Below are 25,494 nucleotides of genomic sequence, written 5' to 3' on the forward strand. Positions count from 1 at the left end.
ACAATAATGTAATATAAACAGCCAACCAAGGTATCTAGGGTGCTTGAGACAATGAAGATACTCTCAAAATACCACCCCTCCCCCAACCAGCTTCCAGGAAAAAACCACCTTTTTGGTAATGCCTTAAAAACTTTATTGAACACTTGGACCTTTTGATATTCTGGATGACTTAAAAAAAACAAACAAACAAACAAAAAAACTTTCTGAATAACCCTGATCGCAGTCTTTAAGTTGGAAGAAAAAAAATGATATATCCAAACAACAAACAGGGGTACATGACTCTCTACAATCAGTTGTTTAGATTCATACTTCCTGAGATAAACATTTGCTAAATTATTGGTTTTGCCAAATAAATCACTATAGCACCCTGATAAGGCAGAATAGCCTTTATCTTCAGGATATTCTGAATTGGGTATTTTTCTCCTCTTTATATCTCTTTAATATCTTACCGCCCGAATGGACTTCTGGGCTGCCCAGGGTTAACTAGCTAAGACTCCCACTGTGACTTAGGGACTCATGACCCCTGTAGCTAGAACTAGAGGTCAAGGTCATTCCACCTGCCATATCACCTACTACAATCAGTCCCAAGGCTCAAATGAGGGCATATTAATATAAGTACCCAAAGACTTAAATGTGAAATTTAGATTTGGGTCAGACAAATATGGGGGGTTGGAAATGGAGGTAAGATTACATTATTACAAATTGTTAGCTTCATATGCCACCTTCTACAATGTCTAGTCAAGCCTATCAAAACAGAAAAGATTAACTTTCCAAGATGGCAGAGTAGGAGACCTTAGTTCCACGCTCATGGACTGGAAGGACAAATACTGTAAAAATGTCTATGCTCCCTAGAGCAATCTATACATTCAGTGCAATCCCTATCAAAATATCATCAACTTTTTTCACAGAGCTGGAACAAATAATCCTAAAATTTGTATGGAACGAGAAAAGACCCTGAATAGTGCCAAAGGAATGTTGAAAAAGAAAACCAAAGCTGGTAGCATCACAATTCTGGACTTCAAGCTCCATTACAAAGCTTTAATCATCAAGACAGTACAGTACTAGCACAAAAACAGACACATAGATCAATGGAACAGAACAGAGAACCCAGAAATGGTCCCTCAACTCTATGGTCAACTAATCTTCAATAAAGCAGGAAAGAATATCCAATGGAAAAAAGACAGTCTCTTCAACAAATGGTGTTGGGAAAATTGGACAGCCACATGCAGAAGAATGAAACTGGACCATTTCCTTACACCACACACAAAAACAGACTCAAAATGGATGACCTCATGATCTCAGCCACAGCAACTTCTTGCTAGACATGTCTCCAAAGGCAAGGAAAACAAAGGCAAAAAAAAACTATTGGGACTTCATCAAAATAAAAAGCTTTTGCACAGCAAAGGAAGCAGTCGACAAAACCAAAAGACAACCAACAGAATGGGAGAAGATATTTGCAAATGTCTTATCAAATAAAAGGCTAGTATCCAAAATCTATAAAGAACTTATCAAACTCAACACCCAAAGAACAAATAATCCAATCAAGAAATGGGCAGAAGACATGAACAGACATTTCTCCAAAGAAGACATAGAAATAATGGCCAACAGACACATGAAAAAATGCTCAACATCACTGGGCATCAGGAAATACAAATAAAAACTACAATGAGATATCACCTCACACCAGTCAGAATGGCTAAAATTAACAAGTCAGGAAATGACAGATGTTGGCGAGGATGCTGAGAAAGGAGAACCATCCTACACTGTTGGTGGGAATGCAAGCTGGTGCAGCCACTCTGGAAAAGAGTATGGAGGTTCCTCAAAAGTTAAATATAGAGCTACCCTATGACCCAGCACTTAAACTACTGGGTATTTACCCCAAAGATACAGATGTAGTGAAACGAAGGGGCACCTGCACCCCAATGTTTATAGCAGCAATGTCCACAATAGCCAAACTATGGAAAGAGCCCAGATGTCCATCAACAGATCAAGGGATAAAGAAGATGTGTTGTATATATATATATATACACATATATATATATACACACACAATGTAATACTACTCAACCATTAAAAAAAAATGAAATCTTGCCATTTCCAACAATATGGATGGAACAAGAAGGTATTATGCTAAGCGAAATAAGTCAATCAGAGAAAGACAATTATATGCTCTCACTCATATGTGGAATTTAAGAAACAAAACAAGAGGATCATGGGGAAGGGAGGGAAAAACAAAAGATGAGATCAGAAAGGGAAACAAACCATAAGAAAGTCTTTTTTTTTTTTTTAAGATTTTACTTATTTATTTGAGAGAGAGCACAGAGGGAGAGCGAGAGGGAGACGCAGACTCCCCACCGAGCAGAGAGCCCAATGTAGGGGGGCTACATCGGAGCTCAGGACCCTGAGATCATGACCTGAGCTGAAGGCAGACACTTAACTGACTGAGCCACCCAGGTGCCCCAAGAGACTCCTAATCATAGGAAACAAACTTAGGGTAGCTGGAGGGGAGGGGAGGGGGTTGGGGGATGGAGTAGCTGGGTGATGGACATTAAGGAGGGCACATGATGTAATGAGCACTGGGTATTATATAAGACTGATGAATCACTGAACTCTCTCTCTGAAGCTAATAATACACTCTATGTTAATTAATTGAATTTAAATTTTAAAAAAGGAAAACAAAATGCTATACAGTCAAACAAAAAAAACAGAAAAGCAGATGGGATTCAAGGTAGGGACTCTAACTCAGATTAAAAGGAATAGACAGCAGCTGGCTGGAGGATACTCAGGCCTCTCCGTCTGGAACTTATGTGGAACAGTAGTCAGCAGAGCGAAGTGCAGACTGAGGAGTCTGGCTCTAGGCCAAAGTCCTATTATGATCCCTCAGGCCCAAGCTTAGATAATTTCAAGGCTTTGGCTGGCAGGCCTCACGGGGGAAGCTGCCCTCCCCACAACAGACATGGTGCACAGCCAGTGTGTTACAGTTTTCTGGAGAGAGTTGCAATCAAGGACTCAAGCCTCAGTGGTTTAGCCATGCTTATGGTGCATTCCTAGCCCAGGTGCCTCTTCACAGAGGCCTCTTTGGTAGGTGTGGGGGAGGGGTGTGTGATTGTGTTGGGCCCTTCCCAAGGATCCTCCCTATGGGGGGCTTTGGATGAGGCATTTTTCTGTACTTTGATTCAGTATCTTTTCACTCCTAGCTCTTCCTCTTCTCCTTCATCCTTGTCTAGAAAGAGGCAGAAGCATTTGGTCCAGGGCTCCTCAGCAGTTAGAGGATTCTCCACACCTATGCTGCTGACTCTTGCCAAGTGCTGTTCCATGGGACAAAACGGAACACTGGGGAGCCGACAAGTCATTTCCCCTTTTGCGTGCCTGTCGCACTAAGTGAAGAAAGGCTTGAGTTATTTTCAATTTGGTTCTCTGTCTTAACTGACCACGCTGACACCTGACTGCTCAACAGAGGCCAAATCAAAACAAGAGACTCCCCTCTAGATGCATGAAATTCCAAAAGTCCCTTCTTTCTCACATCTGCTCTTTCACCTTATGGTATATCCCAAGTGTTTCCAACAATTCGAAACCTCATTTGTTAGGTTAATCTCGACCAATTTAAAAACTACCAGTTTCTCCCCCTCTCTGAATTTATGCAGATCTAACTATAGTATCCCCCTGCCCCCAAAATACTACATAACCTACTATTTCTTTCTTTCTAGACCCCCTTTCCTCCATCTGTCTGATAATGGGTGTATACATGACCCAAAAAGGGGTAATGATACTACTTCATCTCTCTGAGCACTGTGAATGGTCTAAGTGGAGATTTCGTGATCCAAGTCCCTAGAACTTACCACAGAAGCAACCACAGAGAAACTCTCATTTTTCCTCTTAAGGTGAAAAACGAGATGACATGAGCCTGGAGCTACCAGTGCCCATGTTGGACACCATGCGAAGCAAGCCTGCCATCAGCAGTGAAGGATGATTCGAGAGGTGAAAATCAACATGATTTTGATCAAGTCCCTTGTCCCAGCTGGTCTTTATGACCTATATTTCCTGCTGTTTTCCTTTCCATTCTGGAAACTGAATTATTGCTCTATCTTTATGTGATAGTTATCAAAGATGACTGCCAGCAATTCCTCCCATCCCTTTATACACAAATTACTCCTGCCATCAAGCAGTGGAGTTCTTATCCCCTCCCCTTGAGTCCAGGCTGGCCTGGTAATTTGCTCTGACCAAAAGAACGCAGCCGAATGACACCGTACCAGTTCCAATCCTAGGCCTTAAGAGAACAGTTGCTTCTACTTTGATACCCTTGGAATCCAGCTGTCAGGTGAAGACGTTTGGCCTAGACTGCTTACTGGTTAAGTGGAGAAAGGGAGGCCCGGCCAGCCGCCAGCCATGCAGTCAACCCTCATGGAGGCACTATTCATGCAAGTGAAGCCATTTTGGATGCTCCAGCCTCAGCTGAGTTCCCAACTGAATGTAGCCCAGCTCAACACCAAAAAGACGTCACAAAAGAAATGCCCAACTGAGCCCAGCCAACTCACAGAATTATAAGAATAAAACGTTGTTAAGTCACTAAATGTTAGGGTAGCTGGCTTCCCAGCAACAGTTAATACGCTTTATAACACTACTTGCTTCAGTTGTTTCAGTTAGGCTTCCTTCTGTCGTTTATAACAGAGACCGAATTAGATTATGTAAACTATGTAGATTATTTCTTTAAAGTTAGTAGATTCAAGCCCCTCATGTTCATTCCCAAACTGGACAATTACATAACCCATAAGGAGCTGCAGAGAGATGCAAGAGAATTAATGAGAAATATGAACAATTTCAGAGCAATTATCTTCATGACCAGACATTAGTAGAGTCACAAAATTATAGGCAGTCCAATGTACATGTCATCAAAATCTCACAAATACCTCGAATATCTTGGATCTGTTTACTGCTCCTCTCCGCAATCTATCAATTAAGAAAAGTGTTTCTTAAGTTTCACTTGTCATTGCCAAACTTGGGTAATGGGTTGGGATAAACAACTACACTACAGATTTTCTTCTGGAAAAAACAAAAAACAAAAAACTTTTCTTTTTTGAAAAAAAACAGGCAGTCATATTAATATGTTCAGAGAAGGGAGCGTACTAGGGCTCAAAGTCAAACAAGTTTTATCTTAATAACTTGTTATGGTCAATACAAGTGAGTCAGAAAATGTTCTCATTTGTTAAACCTGACTCCGTAAGTAAGCCAGGCAGCTGACCCGATAGGGATCAGAGCGCACTTCCCTACCTAGAAGAAAGGATCCAGCGAGAAGCCAGATCTTTTCTCATGGAGGAGGAGGCAGGAGCAAAGGGAGTACTACGAAAGGCCCACCCTCCGGAAGAGCCGACAGCCTTCCGGCCAGCCCAGCGCACACTAATTCTAAACCAATCCTACCTACTCCTTGGGCTCCGCTGACACTGACACGGCGGAGACCCACGGAGCCTGTAACGATTGTGAAAACTATTACGGAAAGCCAGCGCTCTCTGAAGAGGAAGAATACCTGACCTGCCCTGGGCGTGCTCACTCCTTTGCACGCTCTCTCTCCCCTATTCCCTCTTTTTTTAAAGGCATCCAATAATGGGCCCCATTTTCCTTAAGTACCCAATGTTAAAGAATGCTTAGGTCAGTCACACCATTCCAGTGAGTTAGCAAAAACTGAAAGAGGAAAGAGAATTTTTCCAAATACTGTAAATTAGCCCAGAAGTAATCCTGCAACAGGCTATTAAGAACTAGCCTATCAGTTATTCTTCAGAAGTAGGAAGAAAAAGGTGGTTACATGTCGTCTGAGAATGACCAATAAAATAAACGAAACCAGGTTTTCAGAATGAAGGTACCAATTACAACCAGTCAAGCGGTCTCCACTTTTTTTCCAGTCTGAAAACTTCTAAATTAAATAGATTTGTTTTCTACAAAGCAAGTACTATATTAATTTTAGTAAGCCAAAAAAATCTGGGCTACTTTTTATCTTCATAAACTCAGTAATAAAGAACAGCTCTGGTTTTTTCTTGCCGTATACAATATATAATCAATTCTTATCTAGAACACTTGATGAAGAAAACAAATGATCAAATAATAAATTTTTTTAAGATTTTATTTTTAAGGGGCACCTGGGTGGCTCAGTCCTTAAGCGTCTGCCTTCGGCTCAGGTCATGGTCCCAGGGTCCTGGGATCGAGCCCCGCATCGGGCTCCCTGCTCCGCGGGAAGCCCGCTTCTCCCTCTCCCACTCCCTCCTGCTTGTGTTCCCTCTCTTGCTGTGTCTCTCTCTGTCAAATAAATAAATAAAATCTTAAAAAAAGAAAAGATTTTTATTTTTAAGTAATTTCTACACCCAATGTGAGGCTCAAACCTATAACCCCCAGATCAAGAGACACACTCTACCAACTGAGCCAGCCCGGCACCCCCAAATAATAATTTAAAAAAAAAAAAAATCACCTTGGATGAAGTGACAGACTCTTCCTGATCAGCATTTTTGCACTTTTTCCCTGTGTCTTGTTCTGCAGATGTACTTTCTGAATCTCCTGATGAAATTAATCGCTTTCTTCCTTGCTGTGTTATGTTTACTTGAGTTTTATCTTTGCAGATTCCTTCTTTTCCACTTTCCTGGATTATATTATTATCTTAAAAACACAATGAAAAAGAAGAAAAAAAATTATCTCCTATATCTTCAAATGTCAAAAGAAAGAAGAAAAAGGATAAAAGGGCAATTAAAAGTAAAGTTCCATTTAGATTAATGCCACCTTGAAAACACTTACTTGCAAATCTCAGAAGAGTATTAAGCAGCACTTTAGCCTGGAGCTCCAGCCCTGGAGAGAGCCAGGCCAAGATGCTAATATGAACAGGTGCCATCCTTGAACTGCTTTACCATGCCTCTCTGAACTCTGGTTTTATCATCCCAAAGAAAGGAATTATAATAATAACTCACAGAGTTACTAGGAGTAAACGAGGTGTGATATATAAACTATATAGCAGAGTATTTGATACGTGTTAAATATATATGTTTTTTACTTTAGCACTAAATTTCCCTAACAGAAAATTTAACATATAGCTATCCAATGAATTTGACATACAATTATTGAGCCCCTAACATCCACAGTGAGGAATTCAACTTAATAACAGATTAAGAACCCAAAACAACCCAAAAGTAAGAGTGACCTCCACAAACTTCACCAATTTCGAAAATAAGTCTCAATAACAATGGACACTGTACCCCATATATTTACCCTAGGTTCAATATATGGGGCAAACCTAAGTCAGTATCATATTTTGTTAATAAATCCATGATCCCTCTAATCAGAAAAAAAATCCACTCTTTTTAAGAGGACAATCTTCATGTTTAATTATCTGTCTCCCCCACATTCAAATAACAACTTCACGAGGACAGAAACTTTATGTGTCTTGTTCACTGTTCCCTCCTGGTATCTCCAGCACCTAGAAATGTGTCTAGCATAAAACTGGTGCTCAATAAATGTTTGACTAAATGCATTGTGAACATAAACAGAATTGGTCCAAAGACTCCCTTGAGAGCCTGACTATAGGTATATAAGGCAATCCATAGTCACTAATGTTCTAAAGCAAGGTCTGGCAAATTTTTCTACAAAAAGCCAGAGCATAAATATTTTAAGTTCTGTTGGTCATATAGTGTTCTGTCATAAATACCCAACTCTGCCTTTCTGGCGCAAAAGTAGCCACAGACAATACATACAGGGATGAGCATAGCTGCGTTCCAGTAAAACTTTATTGACAAAAACAGGCAGCATGCTGGATTTGGCTCAAGGGCTATAGTTTGCTCAGATTTGTACTAAAGGATACTCAAGTGGCCTAAAATAACAGTCCTTCATTAAAGTTAGGAAAGAAATATCATCCACATTATTTAGCAGTGAAGTCAACTGAACCAATATAAACATAATGTATTTACATAAGAAACTTAGGAATAAAAATATTCAATAACTAAACTTTGCCTAAATTACTTAAATATTTACTTTGAATCTAAATTAGGAAGATTTCATATCATTTTAGAAACTGTCAGGACTATACAGCTTCATGCAGCAAATGTCCAAATGCTACAACAGATATGTGTTAGTCAAATGAAGAGAAATAATCAACTAACGGTACTGCTTACAATACTAAGAACTAAAACTGTAAATGAAGTAAGACACAGAATCTGCCCAAATGGCAGTTTACCATATTCCAAGTGTCACACATGTACATAAAATCATAAAATTAGGGGTGCCTGAGTGGCTTAATCAGTTAAGCATCAGACTCTTTCTTGGTTTTGGCTCAGGTCATGATCTCGGGGTCGTGAGATTGAGCCCCAACTCGAGCTCTGCGCTCAGCACAGAGTCGGCTTGAGATTCTCTCCCTCTGCCCCTCCCCCCACCCCAAGCACACTCCCTCGCTCTCTAAAATAAATAAAATCTTTTTTAAAAATCATAAAATTAAAAATATATTTAAAATATTCTTCAAAATTCCAAGTTCTCTACTACAAATATTCCTTCTAAGGACCAGAGCTAATTTCTTTTTGCATAGGAAGAAGCCATTTTGATACTGTTGTAAAAATGCTCTTTAAAAGAGTAAATATAGCTTAATTAGTTCATAACAATCTTCAAATCCGGCATACCAAATATTTTTTTATATCCAGAATAGGTACAGTTAGATGACTGCAATATAAAAGAAGATCTGTTAAAACAAATCACTTTATTTTTAATATTACTAGTTGCATTTACTTATATGAGCTATTACATTAACAGTATATGAATGATAGATAGCTACACTACACACATGTCATTACAATCACATCCATCCAACTTTATCCTCCAAAAGAACCACCCTAACAGTTATATTAACAATTTGAAGTGTATCCTTCCCAACTTGCTAAGGTTAACCAAATATACCTACAAATACATATATATAAACACACATGGACTAAAACTATAAATGCTATTATTCTCGTGGGATAAATACGTAGAATTAGAATTTGTAGATCAAAGAGCGTTGTATATTTAAATATGTAAGAAAGACTGGCAAAGTAGTCATAAATTTATTGCCTATTTGTATTTATTCTTCTGTAGTATGTCATATACTATGTCCAAAATTTCTGAGTTTTACCTTCCTTTTTGTTATTAAGTAAACAATTGTTAACCTTCTGTGTTTTATAATTGTGACAGATATTATCTCTCAGTAGGTTTGCCAGTCTGCTACTTGCCTCTGGCTTTGTTTATAGTGTCTTCTGCACACAAATTTTTTTTTTTCCATTTTTAACCTAAATGCACCTGTCAGTTTTCCCCTGAGGGTTCCAGGCTCTCTATCATCTTAAGAAAACCTCCCAGAAGTAATAAAAATATTGTTCTCATATTTTCTTCAAATGCCTTAATAGTTTTAATTTTTACATTAAGATTATCAATTTAATAAAAATTTAAGAATATGGTATGAGGTAGTGCTCTAATATTGTTTTTTTTAAAATGGAAAGCTAATTTTCCCAACATCATTTATAATAATAATAAATATAACAATATAAAAATAATAAAATTCCTTTCCCTATCAATTTGAACTGATAATTTTTAATATATTAACTATGTGTTAATTTGATCTGTTTCTGGGTGTTTCATTCATTTTTTACTGGTCTAACTTACCTTTTCCTATGCTAGAACTATCAACTACTAAAAGTAGGAACCAGGCCCAGATTGTGATATAAAAAGATTCTCTAAAGGAACAGGTATTCCTATGATTCAAACTGTCCTTGAGCATATATGGAAAAATCTCCTAGTTCATTGAATACAACACCCACATAGCTCAATGCTAAAATCTGACATAGATGGCACACATGAAGGAAAACACTATGCACTTACGAATACAGACACAAATGTTTTATTAAACTAAATATCAGCAACTTTGATCTAAAAGAGCTTAAAAATAATAAGCCATCATGACGAATTGACTTATTCCAGGAACCTAAGCGTGGTACATTAGGAAATCTACCAACATCACTAATTACACTGACAGATGAAAATGCAGGACTATTTCTTTTTTTCCTTTTTTCTTTTTTAGCCCAGCGCCCCACCCCACTGCTTCCCTATGCCCTCCCCTGCTTCCAACCCCCATCTACCCCTTTCCAGGACTATATCTATACCAAAAAATTTGTCAAAGAATTCAATAGTTATTCCTGAAGGAAAAATAAGAAAAAGAAAAAAGAAAACATCCTAAACATGATAAGAGAATCAGAACTGAATACCAATCATGTTAAATGCTGAAATACTAATAGAATCCCTATTAAAATTGGGAAGAAGATAGAGCTACCAATTTTATCCATTTTTATTTAAAATTTGTACGGTCTAGTTCATGAAATAAAATTTTTTAAAGGCAGGAGATAGAACAGAAGAGCCAAAATTATTATAATTTTGTAGATATGACTGTACAGCTAGATAATCTGAGAGACTTAAACTATGAGAATTAATTAGATAATTTAGCAGGGCTGCTAGAAATAAAGTAAACGGAATAACCAGCACTTTAAGTAAAATTTAAGCTACAGTCAAATTAATAGAATGTCAGTTCAGCATTTATCATCTGCGTTGAGTGGTCATGTGGAAAATATTCAGTACAAAATTAAATGCAGACGATGATTTGGGGACTACTTCAACCTTTTTCAGCATGTGCCATTTTTCATGACTCCATGTTGGAGGGTTAGAAGATGGGAGAAGAAGTGTACTACAGAGTAGAATGATTTAAAAATTTAAAAGCTCCTTCTGAAATCCAACATGAGTGTCATAGCCCAGGAATTATAACTTGTCCTAGAGCCTAGAAGGCTAAGGGAACAGAGATGACTGGAAGCCAAGAGAAGAGAAGATCTGAAAGCCCATGCCCAAATATATTCACTTGCGAATCACTAAGGGACATGGAGAAAATTTTAGCCCAGGCCTGAGAAACTCATGATAACATCCAAGGGCTAGTATCTGGGGACCCAGAAAATAAACTAGAACTATATTGGCTGAAAAACAAAAAGGACAGCCTGATCACAGCAAATATTCAGATACATGTAAGGATTAAACCAAGAGTTAAACAAGAAAAGATCTAGGAGAGAATGCAAGGGCATATTAAAACAGAAAAGAATAAAAACACCACAACATAGAAAGAGTAAATTTAGGTGGCTGTATAGTGTCACAGCTCAGAGCATGGGCTTTAAAGTCAGACAGATCTACGTCTCAGTTACGGCTCTGGCCTTTATTACATGATCTTAGATAAGTCATTTAACATCAGTTCACGTTATCTGTTCTGTACCTAATGACACAAGGGTTCTAAAATATCAAGTTAATCAGATAATCTAAATAGATATCAATGAACAAAGTATAGTACTAAAGTTGCAAAAGATGTAAGAAAGCAACCTACTTCTAAATGAGTCCAAAATGCATCCTAGAAATTGATTTTTAAAAATCTCTAATATTGGTCTATTGACCTGGATGATTTATTACTTAAACAAATAAAACAACAACAACAACAATAATAATAAAGTACATGGCAGAAAAAGTCAAATTATTTTGATTTTTAATTAGCTGGATTCAAGTGCTGAACTGTCCTATGTGTATTTCTAACTCTTTCTGTCTCTAAAGGAATCAAGTAACCTAAGTTTGCTCTTACAAGTACCCCCAAAGTCTACTTATAAGAAAGAAGACATGCCAGAATCCAAAGACTTTTCTACCTTATTTTGAAGCTTTAGCATTTTAAGTACATCAGGTATTATATAATATTCTTGTCCAAATCAATGGCAAATTGTTATCCTTTGCATTTTTAAGGTGAAGTACTCAAAAAGGTGCTTCATATTTTACATGGTACATCTGGCTAGTAAAAGTTAATAGTTATTTTTAATTTGAAGCAAAATGTATTTTGGAGTATTATAAGCACTCTAATAGTGGTAGCACAGAAGCAGCTACCACACAGAACAACTCTGAAAGAAAAGGACCTGCTTGCAGGGAGGCAGTTGACATTGGTCCAATTTTTGGTCAATTGAAGTTATTCTTTCTATATTAGAGAAACTGGTCTACTGAGAGAAAGTGCCCGCCCCCTCTCCACGACCATTCATGACTCCCCATTTCCTTCTGGCAAAGTGAGGAATTACTGCGCTTAATGAGAAATGTTACTGATAAAAATTTTACACATGTAATGATGGGTGGTGGAGGTTTGAAAACTACTGTACTGGAATAAAACTCTTACCAGGAATTCTTGGGTTTATATATGAAAATTCTCCAGATTACATCTTTCATAATATATAATACATAACCTACTTTTCCCAAGAGGTCAGTCTGATCCTACTAAATTCCAAACTAGAATTAAATAAGGAATATTTTGTATATAACATATGGGATCAAAATCTTGAGACTGCTTCTACGACCACTATGCTGAGTACGAGAAGCAGTGAGAGCAGTAACATTCAACTACAGTACATATTTAATTGTGCTTGGGGTAAAATGGCAGGGTAGTGTGACTGAATTAATCATCCCAAATAAAACCAGTATAAATTTTGGCAAAATTATTTAAAAAAAAAACTGTTTGAAGGCACTGCAGAGTGATGAAAAAGGCAGAACCAAAAAAATTAAGTATAACCTGTGAGGTTTGTGAATTTGTGGCTCCCCACCCCCAACCGACCCAGGGCATCTCCCAATCCACAGGTGGCAGAAAGCAGCCTTATTGGTTTAACTGGTCAGAGGACAGACTTTAAGGCTTGGTAGAGCAAGTAGAAAGTTAGGGATAAAATACTGGGAGGAAGGAAGCCTCAGAGGACCATGAACTAAAATTTACATATAAAACCGACCCAAGTCCTTCACTGGCTGCTGGGACACACATGCAAGGACAAGCAGCAGCTAGAAGCTGCTAGAACTAAGCAGAGGCTGTGGCTGCTGACCACAACAGGGGAAATAGAGGTCAGGGTCTGAATTAGTTGTGTATTAGAAGAAGATTGCCTATTAGGCCAAATTAATCGCTATTAGAACAAAAATATTTATTCAGAGGAACATAAAATAAAAAATCTCTATATCATTCATAATATCCAATATCCCATTGAAAGTTACTAAACTTGAGAACAAACAGGAAAATGTGACCCCTATAAAAGAAAATAAGCAGTCAATAGAAAGTAAACCCAAGATGGCTACAAAGTTGCAAATAAAAGACTAAGACAAGGCAGTAAACGTTTTTATAATCTCGAATCAATGGGAATGCCCAACAGCTGGCATAAATCACTGTGCTATCTGCCTTGACAGTGAGCTGTGCTGGGACAGAGGTCCTCCTAAATCCTCCAGCACATTAACAGTGTGTGCCTGGCAGTTTTTTATTTAATTAAATTAATTTAGAAAGCTCTTACTTTGCTGACCTGTTATCAATGACATGACACCAACAGGTATGTTTGAAAAATCTACATTAATATAAGTCTAACACATAAATCAAAAGGTAATTAGCAGGATGGTGTATGATAAATGACATAACATAATAGCGTAATTTTTAGGTTAGACTTCATGTACACATCTAAAAAAAATGTTAGGCTAAGTGATACACTTACACAACCACTAGTCTGTCTCCATTTGTTCAGAAAAACTTCTAAATTCTGCTTAATGTTTTCGAAACAAAACCTACCCCCGCTGCTGACTGGTGCTGAAAGTTTTTGATCACTGAGATTTTCTGTTAACATCCATGCTGGAAGGATTCTTCTCCTCTGCGCAGGGTTTGACTGTTGCTTACTGAGGTCTCTACATTCACCTAGGAAACACTAAAAAGGCATCTATATATCAATTACTAAAAATAATCATGCAGCCTTAATGAAACTGTAAAATTACTTACTTTGCAAGGAACTACCATTAAAAAAAAAACCTATCTGCAAGTGTGGACTGAATTACTCAAATTTCTCAAGGAAAGAAATTCATTATCTCTATTAGTTGACATGGTGGACTAGTGTGATAGTCTGGACAGCTTAACCTAAAAACAGCAATGCCAGTAATATTGTCATGATATGGCCAATTTCAGTTGTCTTTTCTCTCCTTGAAATAAGGAATATGTTACAAATGGATGAGATCTTGAATTTCTGACCTCATTATTTGCAGAAGTAGTTTGGGTCTCAGGTATTTCTGTGCTTCTTTCCAGTTGTGGGGCACCAGTTGTCTCATCAGGCGGGTGAACTGAGAAAGATTTTGGTGTTTCATTCAGTATATTATCTTCATCAAGCATCTGACTATTTCTACAAAATAAAATAAAAAATCATTTAAAACACTTCTATTATACCATGTCATTATAAATGTGATTCTCCCAAGTACATCTAACTAATGAATTGTGCTTCTTGGCCTTAGCAAGACAAAAAAGCAGATGATAGCATATTAGAATAAAATATACAGACTAAAATATGTTCTTCATCTTCTGCTCATTGTATCAGCATAAAATACATTTATCTTTCCAAATGATCGGCCTAGAAACCACTAGGTACTTATGAGATGGGTAGTAGCCATCTCTCTTAAGGCTTAAGAGCTGTGTCCTTACTCAGTATTTGTCCAGATAGCCCATAAAAGTTAAGATCCCCACCCAGCACCCAAAGAGAAAATGCAAACTGCAAGAATATCAAATAAGCTAGTATGCCTTTTGAAGAAAAAAATAAAATCCTGATGTCATGTTCACACGTAGCTGCTACTGGAGTTCTAGCCAGTACAGCCATTTGTGAAATCTCCCCAAACCTGCAGTCCAGTCGGAAGCTAACTGTTCTGACACAGGAGCATCCATGGGGTCACATGTGGAATATACTAGCAGAACCAACTACCTCCCACTTGCTGCAAAGTGCAGTAAGATCATCCGAAGTTGATGGATTACTATTCATTACATATACATAGAGACAATCCAACAAATGTACTTTTTTGAACATTTGAAAATATAGATGGAAATACTACTCAGAAATAAAAAGGAATAACCCACTGATATACAACAAAATGGAGGAATCTCAAAGAAGCCAACCACAAAAGGCTACAAATCCTGGGTATTTACCCCAAAGATACAAATGTAGGGATCCAAATGTTTATAGCAGCAATGTTTATAGCAGCAATGTCCACAATAGCCAAACTATGGAAAGAGCCAAGATGTCCATCGACAGATGAATGGATAAAGAAGATGTGGTGTGTGTGTGTGTGTGTGTGTGTGTGTGTGTGTGTGTGTGTGTGTGTGTATAATGGAATATTATGCACCCATCAAAAGGAATGAAATCTTGCCATTTGCAACGACGTGGATGGAACTGCAGGGTATTATGCTGAGCAAAATAAGTCAGTCAGAGAAAGATATGTATCATGTGATCTCACTGATATGAGGAATTCTTAATCTCAGGAAACAAACTGAGGGTTGCTGGAGTGGTGGGGGGTGGGAGGCATGGGGTGGCTGGGTGATAGACATTGGGGAGGGTATGTGCTACGGTGAGCGCTGTGAATTGTGCAAGACTGTTGAATCACAGATCTGTACTTCTGAAACAAATAACGCAACATATTTTAAGAAAAAAGAAAAAGAAGAAATAGCAGGAGAGGAAGAATGAAGGGGAGTAAGTCAGAGGGGGAGACGAACCATGAGAGATGATGGACTCTGAAAAACAAACTGAGGGTTCTAGAGGGGAGGAGGGTAGGGGGATGGGTTAGCCTGGTGATGGGTATTAAAGAGGGCACGTATTGAATGGAGCACTGGGCATTATACACAAACAATGAATCATGGAACACTACATCAAAAACTAATGATGTAATGTATGGTGATTAACATAATAAAATTAAAAAATGCAAAAAAAAGGCTACAAATCATATAATTCCATTTGTAACACATTCTGTGCTTTTGGTGTTATATCAAAAAACCACTGCCTAATCCAAGTCACAAAGATCTATACCTGTATTTTTTTCTGAATTTCACAGTATTAGCTCTAATATTTAGGTCTCTGATCCATTTTAAGTCCATTTTTATATGGTGTGAGGTAGGAGTCTAACTTCATTCCTTTGCAAATGGTTATCCAGTTGTCCCAACACCATTTGTTGAAGAGACTATTGTTTCTCCCATTTAATTGTCCTGGCAATCTTGTCAAAAATCAGTTGGCCATAATGTAAGGGCTTTATTTCCGGACCCTCAATTCTATTTCACTGATCTATATGTCTTTCTTTATGCTAGTACCATACTATCTTTATTACTGGAGCTTTGTAGTAGATTTTGAGATTGGGAAGTGTGAATCCTCCAACTCTTTTTTTTTTTTTTCAACTTTTAGAAACTGTTTATTTTCCATCAACCTTATTTCCATTTTGTTTGCCTTTGTGGAAGAGCACCTTAAAGACCACTCAGTGGTTGTTCCTACCCATTCAGTGGCCTGAGAAGTGGGAGAGGCAGACAATCTTCATTGGCAGGCTGAGTGCTCCAGTCTTAAGCAGGGAACTGCTGAATAGACAGAGAGGGCACCTGCACGCCTTCAGACCAGTCTGCAACTTCGTGTTGAGTAGTAGTGAACTCAGAAGCTGGAGCAGTCTGTTCACCCTGAAATCCCTCGTTGGTCATAGCCTTTTCAGCAACAGCCTAATCTTCCTTTTCAGTCTCTTGAGGATCTCTGTAGAAGCAGAAATCAGGCATGACCTCCCAAGGGTGTTCACAGGAAATGGTACCACGTATGCACAGAACTTCCCATGTTAGCATCCACCACATCAGACCCACTATTGAGCTCCCTTGTTGCAAGGGATGGCAATGTCCACATAGTACAGAGGAGGGTCTGTCTTACACAGAGTGGTGGTAGGTAGGCAGGTTAACATGAGACACCTCTGTGAGAGGGTCAGCCCTTGGATCAGTAATCACCAGAAGCTGCCTCGATCTGGTTAGTGAAGGTTTCAGGAGTGAAGCGGTCTGCACTAGAGTGACTCCAGTTACAGCAACAAACTTCAGCACAGCTCATTGGGCAGTATTCCTGGATGATACAACACTGACATCAACCGGGTTTTCAATGGCAACAATGGCACGAGCTGCCAGCAGAAGCTTCTCCCAGGTTCTCTTCAGATTTATGATGTAGACACCATCACTTTTCCTTTTTAGATATACTGTTCCATTTGGAAGTCAAGGTTGGTGCCAACAAAGTGGGTTCCTGCTGTAAGGAATTTGAGGACATCCTCCTCCTTCATTTGCGGGACATCAAGGGCTCCAGACATTGTGAAAATTTCCCTTTAAGTTTTGACAGGAATCCCTCACTCCAGCAGGAAGCTTGTTCTGGTGGCTTTGGGTGGTGCTAGGTATCCCACAGGGCATTCATGTGAACACCGTAGCGACCCTTCCCTAGGCAGTGTAGAAAACTCTTTTCTTCTTTTTAAAGACTTAGCAGTTAAGTTATTCTTAAATCTTAAAAATATACTCCAAATTAAATTTAAATATAAATATTCTTATCTTTAATATAAAATATGCTACTAACATAAATGAACTGGATCTAGAAATAAGTTTTAAAAATCATTAATCAATTGTAAACATGCATATTATCATACTATAATGGCATTTTCATTATTTTATTGTTTTGTTCAAAATTAAAGTGCTTAAAATTAGCTTTTCATATGAAACTTAAAAATTAAGAACTTTAACAATTTGAAAAAAAAACTTTGTATGACATAAGATTTACTGTACTTTTCTCAACAGTGTCTTAAAGGAAATAATCTCCCTAGAGAGACAATGTTGTACTTCTTTATCAGTGAAATTTAGATACAAAAATCATATCAAAAACAAAGTATTACACAATATTTCATTCATGTATTTAGGAACCCAACACTTGATGAGCACCCAGTATTGGGGAGGTAAAAAGAATGCAGGGGCACCTGGGTGCCTCAGATGGTTGGGTGTCTGCCTTTGGCTTGGGTCATGATCCTGGGGTTCTGGGATCGAGCCTCGCGTTGGGCTCCTGGCTCGGCGGGGAGCCTGCTTCTCCCTCTCCCTCTGCCTCTCCCCCTGCTCATGCTCTCTCTCTCTCTCTCTCTCTCTGTGTCTCAAGTGAATAAATAAAATCTTAAAAAAAAAAAGAATGCAAAATTAATGTTGGTGCTTCTGAATGAAATATGCCATAATTTAATTAACTAAAATATAAAACTAAGTGTTTTATCTTTTTTTAATTTGGTTTTGTCTTACTCTGACTTATCGAAAAAGTATGGGTTTTGGTATTTCTAGCAGAATTTCACAGAAATATGTACAGAAAAGAGTGAGAAATGAACAAACTGATGAGAGCTTATATGAACAGACCCATATGGTCCCACGGAGTTGGTTATAAATGGGACTTCTTATACAGAATCTAACTACTACATGAACATTATGACATCAGTAAAATGAAAAGCGAAAGAAATGGCAAGCTTTTGTTTTCTCGGTTTTTATTGTTGTTGTTTTGTTGTTCAAATCTTTCTTATATTCACAACTGGTTGGAAGAAAAAATTTATAATGGCATCAGGGACCCAACCACTGCCACAAAGCACACAGGTTTTTTTAAAATATAAAATAACACAATTAATTTGGTTACCCTAACCCAGGCACGCAATTACCAAAACATATGCAAAATATTTACTACCTCTTTCAAGACATAGCTTCACAGCAACAATACACCATATATATTACTCATAATAGCCTAAAAAAGTACAGTGCTGCTGAAGTGGGTTGTTTTCTTACTTTTATCAATACTAAAAACACTCAAAATTCAATCATCCCACAATCTCACTTATTTCAGGTACAGCACTGGTCTTTCATGTTAAGGGGACAAGCTTGTTTGAATGGATATAAATAAAATTTTTAAAAATATAAAGTTGACATATAATACTCTAAATTTTGAGGCAATGACTGTATTTTGTTTTATAGAGATGTGCAATATTTTCCTGATTTTTTAAAAAACTATATAATTCCACTGTGGAAATTTACTGTAACAAAAAAATTAGTTCTTTATATTTCTCATTTCAACAGCTGGTTAAAAACAGCATTCTTTCTACATGTGTGATAAGAGAAAAAAGAAGAGGAAGATATGTAAAGTTGCAAGCAACAATTACTGAATTTCATTTAACTGAAATCAAAAACCATTTCCTCACATAATTTCTTTTCATTTACTAGTTTAATAAATTGTAGATGTGATTTATATTTACTGAAATCACAGATCTGAAGCACATGATTTGGTCAGTTTTCACAATTGCATACATCCAGGTAACTTACACCCTTACTGAGACACAGAATATGTCCATCACCACAAAAAGCTTTCCTGTGTCCCTGGAAATAATCACTGACTGGATTTCTATTACTACAGATTCGTTTGCTTATTATAGAACGTAATATAAACCTAATCACACAATAGGTACTTCTTAGGTAGATACTTGAGAATTTTCTAAATCCACAATCCTATCATCTGCAAATAAAGACAGTTTTACTTCTTCTTTTCCAATCCGATGCATTTTACTTCTTTGTCTTGCCTTCCTGGACTGGCTAGGACCTCCGATAAATGTTGAATAGAAGTTGTACAAAATGGCATCTTTGTTTTGTTCCCAATCTTAGGGAGAGAACTTCCAAAACTTGACTGTTAAGTTTTAGATAGAAAGGAAGTTCCCTTCTTTTTCTAGATTTCTCAGAGGTTTTTTTTTTTTTAATCACAAACAGGTGTTGAATTTTGTCAAAACTATTTTTATGCATCTGTTGAAATGACAGTTCTTCAATCTGCTATAGCAAATTGCATTGATTTTTATCTCCTAAATCCACCTTGCATTCCTCAGACAAATTCCACTTGGTTATAGTGTATTACCCTTTCTACAAATTGCTGGATTTGACTTAGAAGTATTTTTTATGAGAATACTGGTCTAGTTTTCTTGTAATGTTATTGTCTGATTTGGGTATGAGGATTATGGAAGTTTCTTCTATTTGGGGGAAAAAAAAGACACAATATTGGTATTATTTCTTTCTTGAAAGTTAATAGAACTCACTAGTGAAGTTTCTTATGGAAAATTCTTAAATTGTAACCTCAATTTCTTTAATATAAAATTCACCCAATTTTCTATTTCTTCCTATATTAGTTTTTTTTTTTTTTAAGATTCTATTTATTTATTTGACACACAGAGAGAGAGAACAAGTAGGCAGAGAGGCAGGCAAAGGGAGAGGGAGAAGCGATGCGGGACTCGATCCCAGGACCCTGGGACCATGACCTGAGCCAAAGGCAGCCGCTTAACCGGCTGAGCCACCCAGGCGCCCTCTTCCTATATTAGTTTTGGTAAATTATGTTTTCGGAGGAATGTATCCATTCATTTAGGCTGTCAAGTTTGCTGGCATAAAGCTTTAAATAATATTTCTTCATTATTCTTTTAAGGTCTGTAAAATCACTAGTAATATACTCTCTTCCATTCCTGATATTGATAATTTGTATTTTTTCATTTTGGTTTTTCTTGGTAAACCTTATTAAGTTTACATTTAATCTTTTCAAAGAACCAACTTTTGGCTTTGTTGATTTTCTTTGTTATTTGTCTACTTTCTATGTCACTGATTTCTAGTCTTATTCTTATTTCCTTTTTTCTATCTGCTTTGGGATTAATTTGCTCCTGTCTGCCTGTCTCCTTAGAGTAGAAACAAAGATCATTGGTTTTATAGGCTTCTTCTCTACTAATACAAGCATTTAATATAAATTTCCCTCTAAGAACTACTACAGCTTCATCTCACAAATTTTTATGTTGTTTTCAGTATTATTTTGTTCAAAATGTTTTCTAATTTCCCTTGTGATTCTCTTTGACCTAAGAGTTATTTAGAAGTATGCTGTTTAATTTCAAATTTTTGGAGATTTTTCTATTTTATCGTTATTGATTTTTTTAAGTAATCTCTATGCCCAACATGGGACTCGAACTCACAACCCCAAGATCAAGAGTAGCATGCTCTACCAACTGAGCCAGCCAGGCACCCCTACTGTCACTGATTTTTAATTTAATATTACTGTAATCACAGAACACATTCTGTATACTTTTGTCCATCTACTTCTATAAGTCCAGTTTATGTAGACTATAATTTAAAAGCTGAAACAGTGGCAAATAATCTGCTAATGACTGCCTCAACAAAACTAGAGTATTAACTTTATATTAGATGTTTATTGTAATACCTCATTTTCCCAGTTCTATATTTTCTGTTATTTTTATAAGAAAGAGGAGTTATATGAGTGTAGTCTAAGCCAGAGGGGTTAATAATACCTTAATACAATTTAAAAAGCTAAAAGAAAAGATTAAGAAAATGTAGTTGGTTTCAAATTACCTATCCTGGTTACTATTAGATAGAAAATACATTTTGAATACAATGGTAAAGGACACCACATATGCGAGCAATCACTACTGAGGTGTAGGTTTCTAATGTCAAATTTTTTCTAGAGAAATGCAACAAACATATACACCACACACACTCCATGTAACTCCTATACTGCCAACATAGTTTAATCCTAGAATGGTTTTTACTTAAGCATTTGTGGATGGCTGAGGAATTAGGTTACAATTACCATTTTTTCAAATTTATTAAAAAAAATTTTTTTAAGATTTTTTTTATTTATTTGACAGAGAGAGAGCACAAGCAGGGGAACGGCAGAGGGAAAGGGAGAAGCAGACTCCCCACTCAACAGGGAGCCTGACATGGGGCTCGATTCCAGGACCCTGGGATCATGACCTGAGCTGAAGGCAGGTGATTAACTGACTGAGCCACCCAGGTGCCCCTAGGTTACAATTACCATTACTTAATATCATTTTATCAGGCAATCTTACCTTAAAGTACATTCCATTTCTGTTTCAGAGTGTGTAGAGAAAACACAGAAAATGTATTTGTCAACTAGCAAAGAAAAACTGTCTCCAGGATTCAACCAGCGCCATAGATTTCTCTTCAATGGTAAGAGCTGGCTCTTCTCGGAAGACTGATAAAAACATGGATTTGTGTGTATCTAACAAATAAAAAAAGAATACGGTGGTGTAATTCTACATTATGAGAAAAATACAACTTAACATGAACTGATCCAAAATTTGGGTATCAAAACAATTTCATTACAAACTCAGACTTAAGTCTAATAAATCTGGCACTTATAAGTATAATAATTATTATCTATACATAAAAAAGGAAAAAGAGCTAAAATATACCTCCCACTTCTGTAGGAATCAAAGAAAAAAGCAAAGTTATCAATTAACTGGTTAAAAGATATTTCTACTTTGCTTAAGAGGGACAATCAGACATTGGAAAGAGAAACACGAAAAATAATTCTCAGTACGGAAACTGAGTCTCCCAACTTTCATATCCATAATTCACTAATCCCTTGGAAACGGCTAGCTTCTTTTATACTTATTTTCCCCTAGTAAATTCTTAGTATGATTAAAAAATGAGATATTATAGGAAGAGAGACTTTGATCAAATCTCTCAAGCAAACAACATAGCTTGTTTCGATTGCTTTTGCTCCTCCTCACCTAGGAGTTTTCTAACATAGACTAAAATAGAAAAGGGAGCGTCAAAACAAAAGCCGCCAATAAAAAGTAAGCACTGTTGCCTACATGCCCAAATTAAAAAAAAAAAAAAAAAAAGACAAGGTTGAAAGCTATAATGGGAATAAATCTATCCAGTTCTGGCAATTTAATTTCATGAGGATCTGGCCATAAATCCTTCCTATGTGTATCTGCAATTGAAAACATTTCTATTTCCTTTAAATCTGTTAAAAGAAAGGAGTGAAATAAAATTTGGAGATAAAGAGTAGAAATAGAAATTAAAAACAGAGACTATACAAATTTGGTAGGCAATTATTTTATAGGTCAGTTATTTTACAAACTATACACAAGACTTCGTAAGAATGGACATGCTATGGAATACCATATTTATGTAACACCATGTTACTGAAAAGAACTGTGAATGTTTGATTTTTAAAAATCAAGTTATAATTTAAACTTAATGTTTAGAAACCTTTCGTTAGCTATCAACCGCCCCTAATTTCTCTCTCAGAGTGGCTCTGGCTCATGGCTAGAGTTTTCAAGCCAGGATAAACCACCAGATTCTGAACTTGTGCACACTGCTGGGCTTGGAAATTGTTCCCTGTTATTCCTTGGACTTTTAAATGAAGCCTCCTCTTCCTTGAGTATACCACAATCATCAGAGTCAGGAATGTTGAGTAGCAGGAGGGACAAGAGTCAGGGCAGAAATATCCATAGCTTCTGCCTGAACCTTGAATATTTTATAAATGAGGTTTGCTTCTAATAGGCTAAGATAAGACCATGCTCTTATTCATAAGCATTTTAAAGATTCAGATGAATCTCTAAAGAACATTAAATAACAATAGTCCGAAATTTTCGAAGGCCAAGATGTTAAATACAAAAGCATAATATTCTAAGGGTAGAAAAAGTAAAATACTTTTTTTTTTTCACTTGTTAGCATTTAATGAACGCCCTCAAATGTGGCTTCAAGCTACTAGAACGCAGGCGCCCCCGACACCCTTAATCTTCTCCTCTGCTCTTCTACTGAAGAATTTGGCCTTCACGATGACAGGCTGTTTTGGGAGTTTTCCCTTTCCCAAAACTTTGTAGTAGCCCGATCGCACCACATCAATGATAGGAGCAGCTCCAGTCTTGTTTTTGGCAGCATTTACCCGTGTCTGCTCACTGACCAAGGTCCACAGTTTATCAAGGTTGACAGTTGGGCAGAAGCTCTGGTTCCTCTTTAAGTGGTAATGTCTCATACCAACTTTTCCAAAGTATCCTGGGTGATATTTGTCGAAGTTGATCCTGTGGTGATGCATGCCACCAGCATTACCCCGGCCTCCTGGGTGCTTCCGGTGCTTGCCGATGCGGCCGTGGCCGTGGCTCACGTGGCCCTGAAGTTTCCGGGTCTTCCTCAGTCTGGATGGCATGTCGGCAGCTCAGACGGAAAAGGGCAGTAAAATACTTTTTTAAAAAAGGAAACTAATTACATTCCTTTAATAAGGTATCACAAACCCAAAGTCAAAGAAACATTCATATTCAGTATTTCAGTATTCATACTTCAGTAACTGAAGTATATTCAGTTGAATGTACTTAACATTCAAATTTTAAGTGGTGAAATATTAAGTATTTAGCAAATCCAAAGAGAAAGTGAACCAATGTATATGGTCCATGATCATCTTTTTCTTTTCCTAAAATTGTTCATACAGGGGATTCCAGAACCAAGAGCAAAAATGACATTCCTATAACTAATCTAATATTTGATCCCATTAACTTAAACCTAAATAAATATTACTAATTGAATAAGTTTTTAAAATCTGTCAAACTATATATACTTCAGGGCATCTGAGTGGCTCAGTCGGTTGAACATCCGACTCTTGATTTCGGCTCTGGTTATGATCTCGGAGTCATGAGATCAAGCCCCGTGTTAGGTTCCATGTTGGGCATAGAGCCTGCTTAAGATTCTTTCTCCCTCTTTCTCTCCCCCTGCCCCCTCTACCTCTATAAAGAAACAAAAACAAAAACAAAAGCAACTACATGCACTTCAACTAAAAGGCCACACGGACATGAAGTCCAAAACAAAGGTAGTCTTTTAAAAGTTATAAAGTAGACAAAAATCTAGCAATATTAATAAACAAAAGGAGAAAAGATAATACAAACACAAATTTTGGAATGAAAACAATGACATAAGTACACATAAAACTTGGTAGAATACTACAAATACTTCATGGCAATGTATTTGTAAATATGGCCAAAATTGACAATGATCTTAAAGAATATACACCAAACTGACATAAAAAAAAAGAACGTATGTGTGTGTCTTTTTTAATTAGACCTATATTTTAAAAATACCATCAGTAATTAAAAATCTTTCTAATCTCTCCCTAAACCAGACCTAAATGGATTTAAAATTTTTCTGAATATTCAAAGTCTTCCTGAGATCAGAAAAAGATGGAAAGCTCTCCAATTCCTTCAATAAGGCTAAGTTAACTTTGATTCTAAAAGCAGATAAGGGCACGCAAAATAATGGCAAACCCAAACTCAGAGTCAATAAAAGATAGAGCCACCTATATGAGAAGCGTATTTATGGGAAGTGCTTTTTAACATACCCATAGGATTATAAGTGCAAACTTAAATATACTGTGCTATAATTTCAGACGTGGTGCAAAGGATGCATTATCCCTGAAGAAATGGAACTAAAGTACAAATCAGTTTTCCATAGCTTTCTCTTGTAATTATCACGAACATTAAAGGATTGATGTGTACCACCCCAAAAATTTCCTCTTATTTTCAATGTTTTCTTTTTTTTAATTTGTAAAGCATTCTTTTTTTCTTTCTTTTTTTTTTACAAAATGAGCTGTGGAAGAGCAATTGTAGTATTTTATAGCTATTTTCCAAGTACACTCATAATTTCATAGGAAGAAAAACAGTCACAACTCGGGAATTTTATTGGGCCAAAGAAAAAACACAGTCACTCAAAGATGTATATTTTGAGGATTAACACTAAGTGGCAAAAAACGTATCTTTTTTTTAATAATTTTT

General features: G+C 36.9%; 2 protein-coding genes across 3 annotated transcripts in view; both read right to left on the bottom strand.

Annotated features, from left to right (window-relative positions):
• Nucleotides 1-25,494, bottom strand: part of APLF (aprataxin and PNKP like factor) — an 88,704-nt gene that overhangs the window by 38,014 nt on the left and 25,196 nt on the right. Inside the window, exons 3-6 of one of the 2 annotated variants that reach the window (XM_025868552.2) lie at nt 21,769-21,941; nt 14,087-14,234; nt 13,637-13,769; nt 6,455-6,639 (exon numbers count right to left, since the gene is read on the bottom strand). In XM_025868552.2, coding sequence (XP_025724337.1) covers nt 6,455-6,639; nt 13,637-13,769; nt 14,087-14,234; nt 21,769-21,941 — 639 coding nt within the window. The remainder of the gene's footprint in view (nt 1-6,454; nt 6,640-13,636; nt 13,770-14,086; nt 14,235-21,768; nt 21,942-25,494) is intronic. The other variant, XM_025868553.2, reaches the window with a different exon arrangement.
• Nucleotides 23,387-23,900, bottom strand: LOC112821201 (large ribosomal subunit protein uL15-like). Its single transcript, XM_073897629.1, has one exon. It carries the CDS (start codon nt 23,880-23,882, stop codon nt 23,436-23,438), a length of 447 nt encoding a protein of 148 aa, XP_073753730.1. The 5' UTR covers nt 23,883-23,900; the 3' UTR covers nt 23,387-23,435.

Source organism: Callorhinus ursinus, unplaced genomic scaffold (genome assembly GCF_003265705.2).
Source record: "Callorhinus ursinus isolate GAN/ISIS: 27379988/994484 unplaced genomic scaffold, GSC_fseal_2.0 scaffold10, whole genome shotgun sequence".
In the NCBI taxonomy this organism is placed as follows: Eukaryota; Metazoa; Chordata; class Mammalia; order Carnivora; family Otariidae; genus Callorhinus; species Callorhinus ursinus.

What these genes read in the sequence shown, in the direction of transcription:
- LOC112821201 (XM_073897629.1), bottom strand. Translation starts at nt 23,882, where the DNA reads ATGCCATCCAGACTGAGGAAGACCCGGAAACTTCAGGGCCACGTGAGC.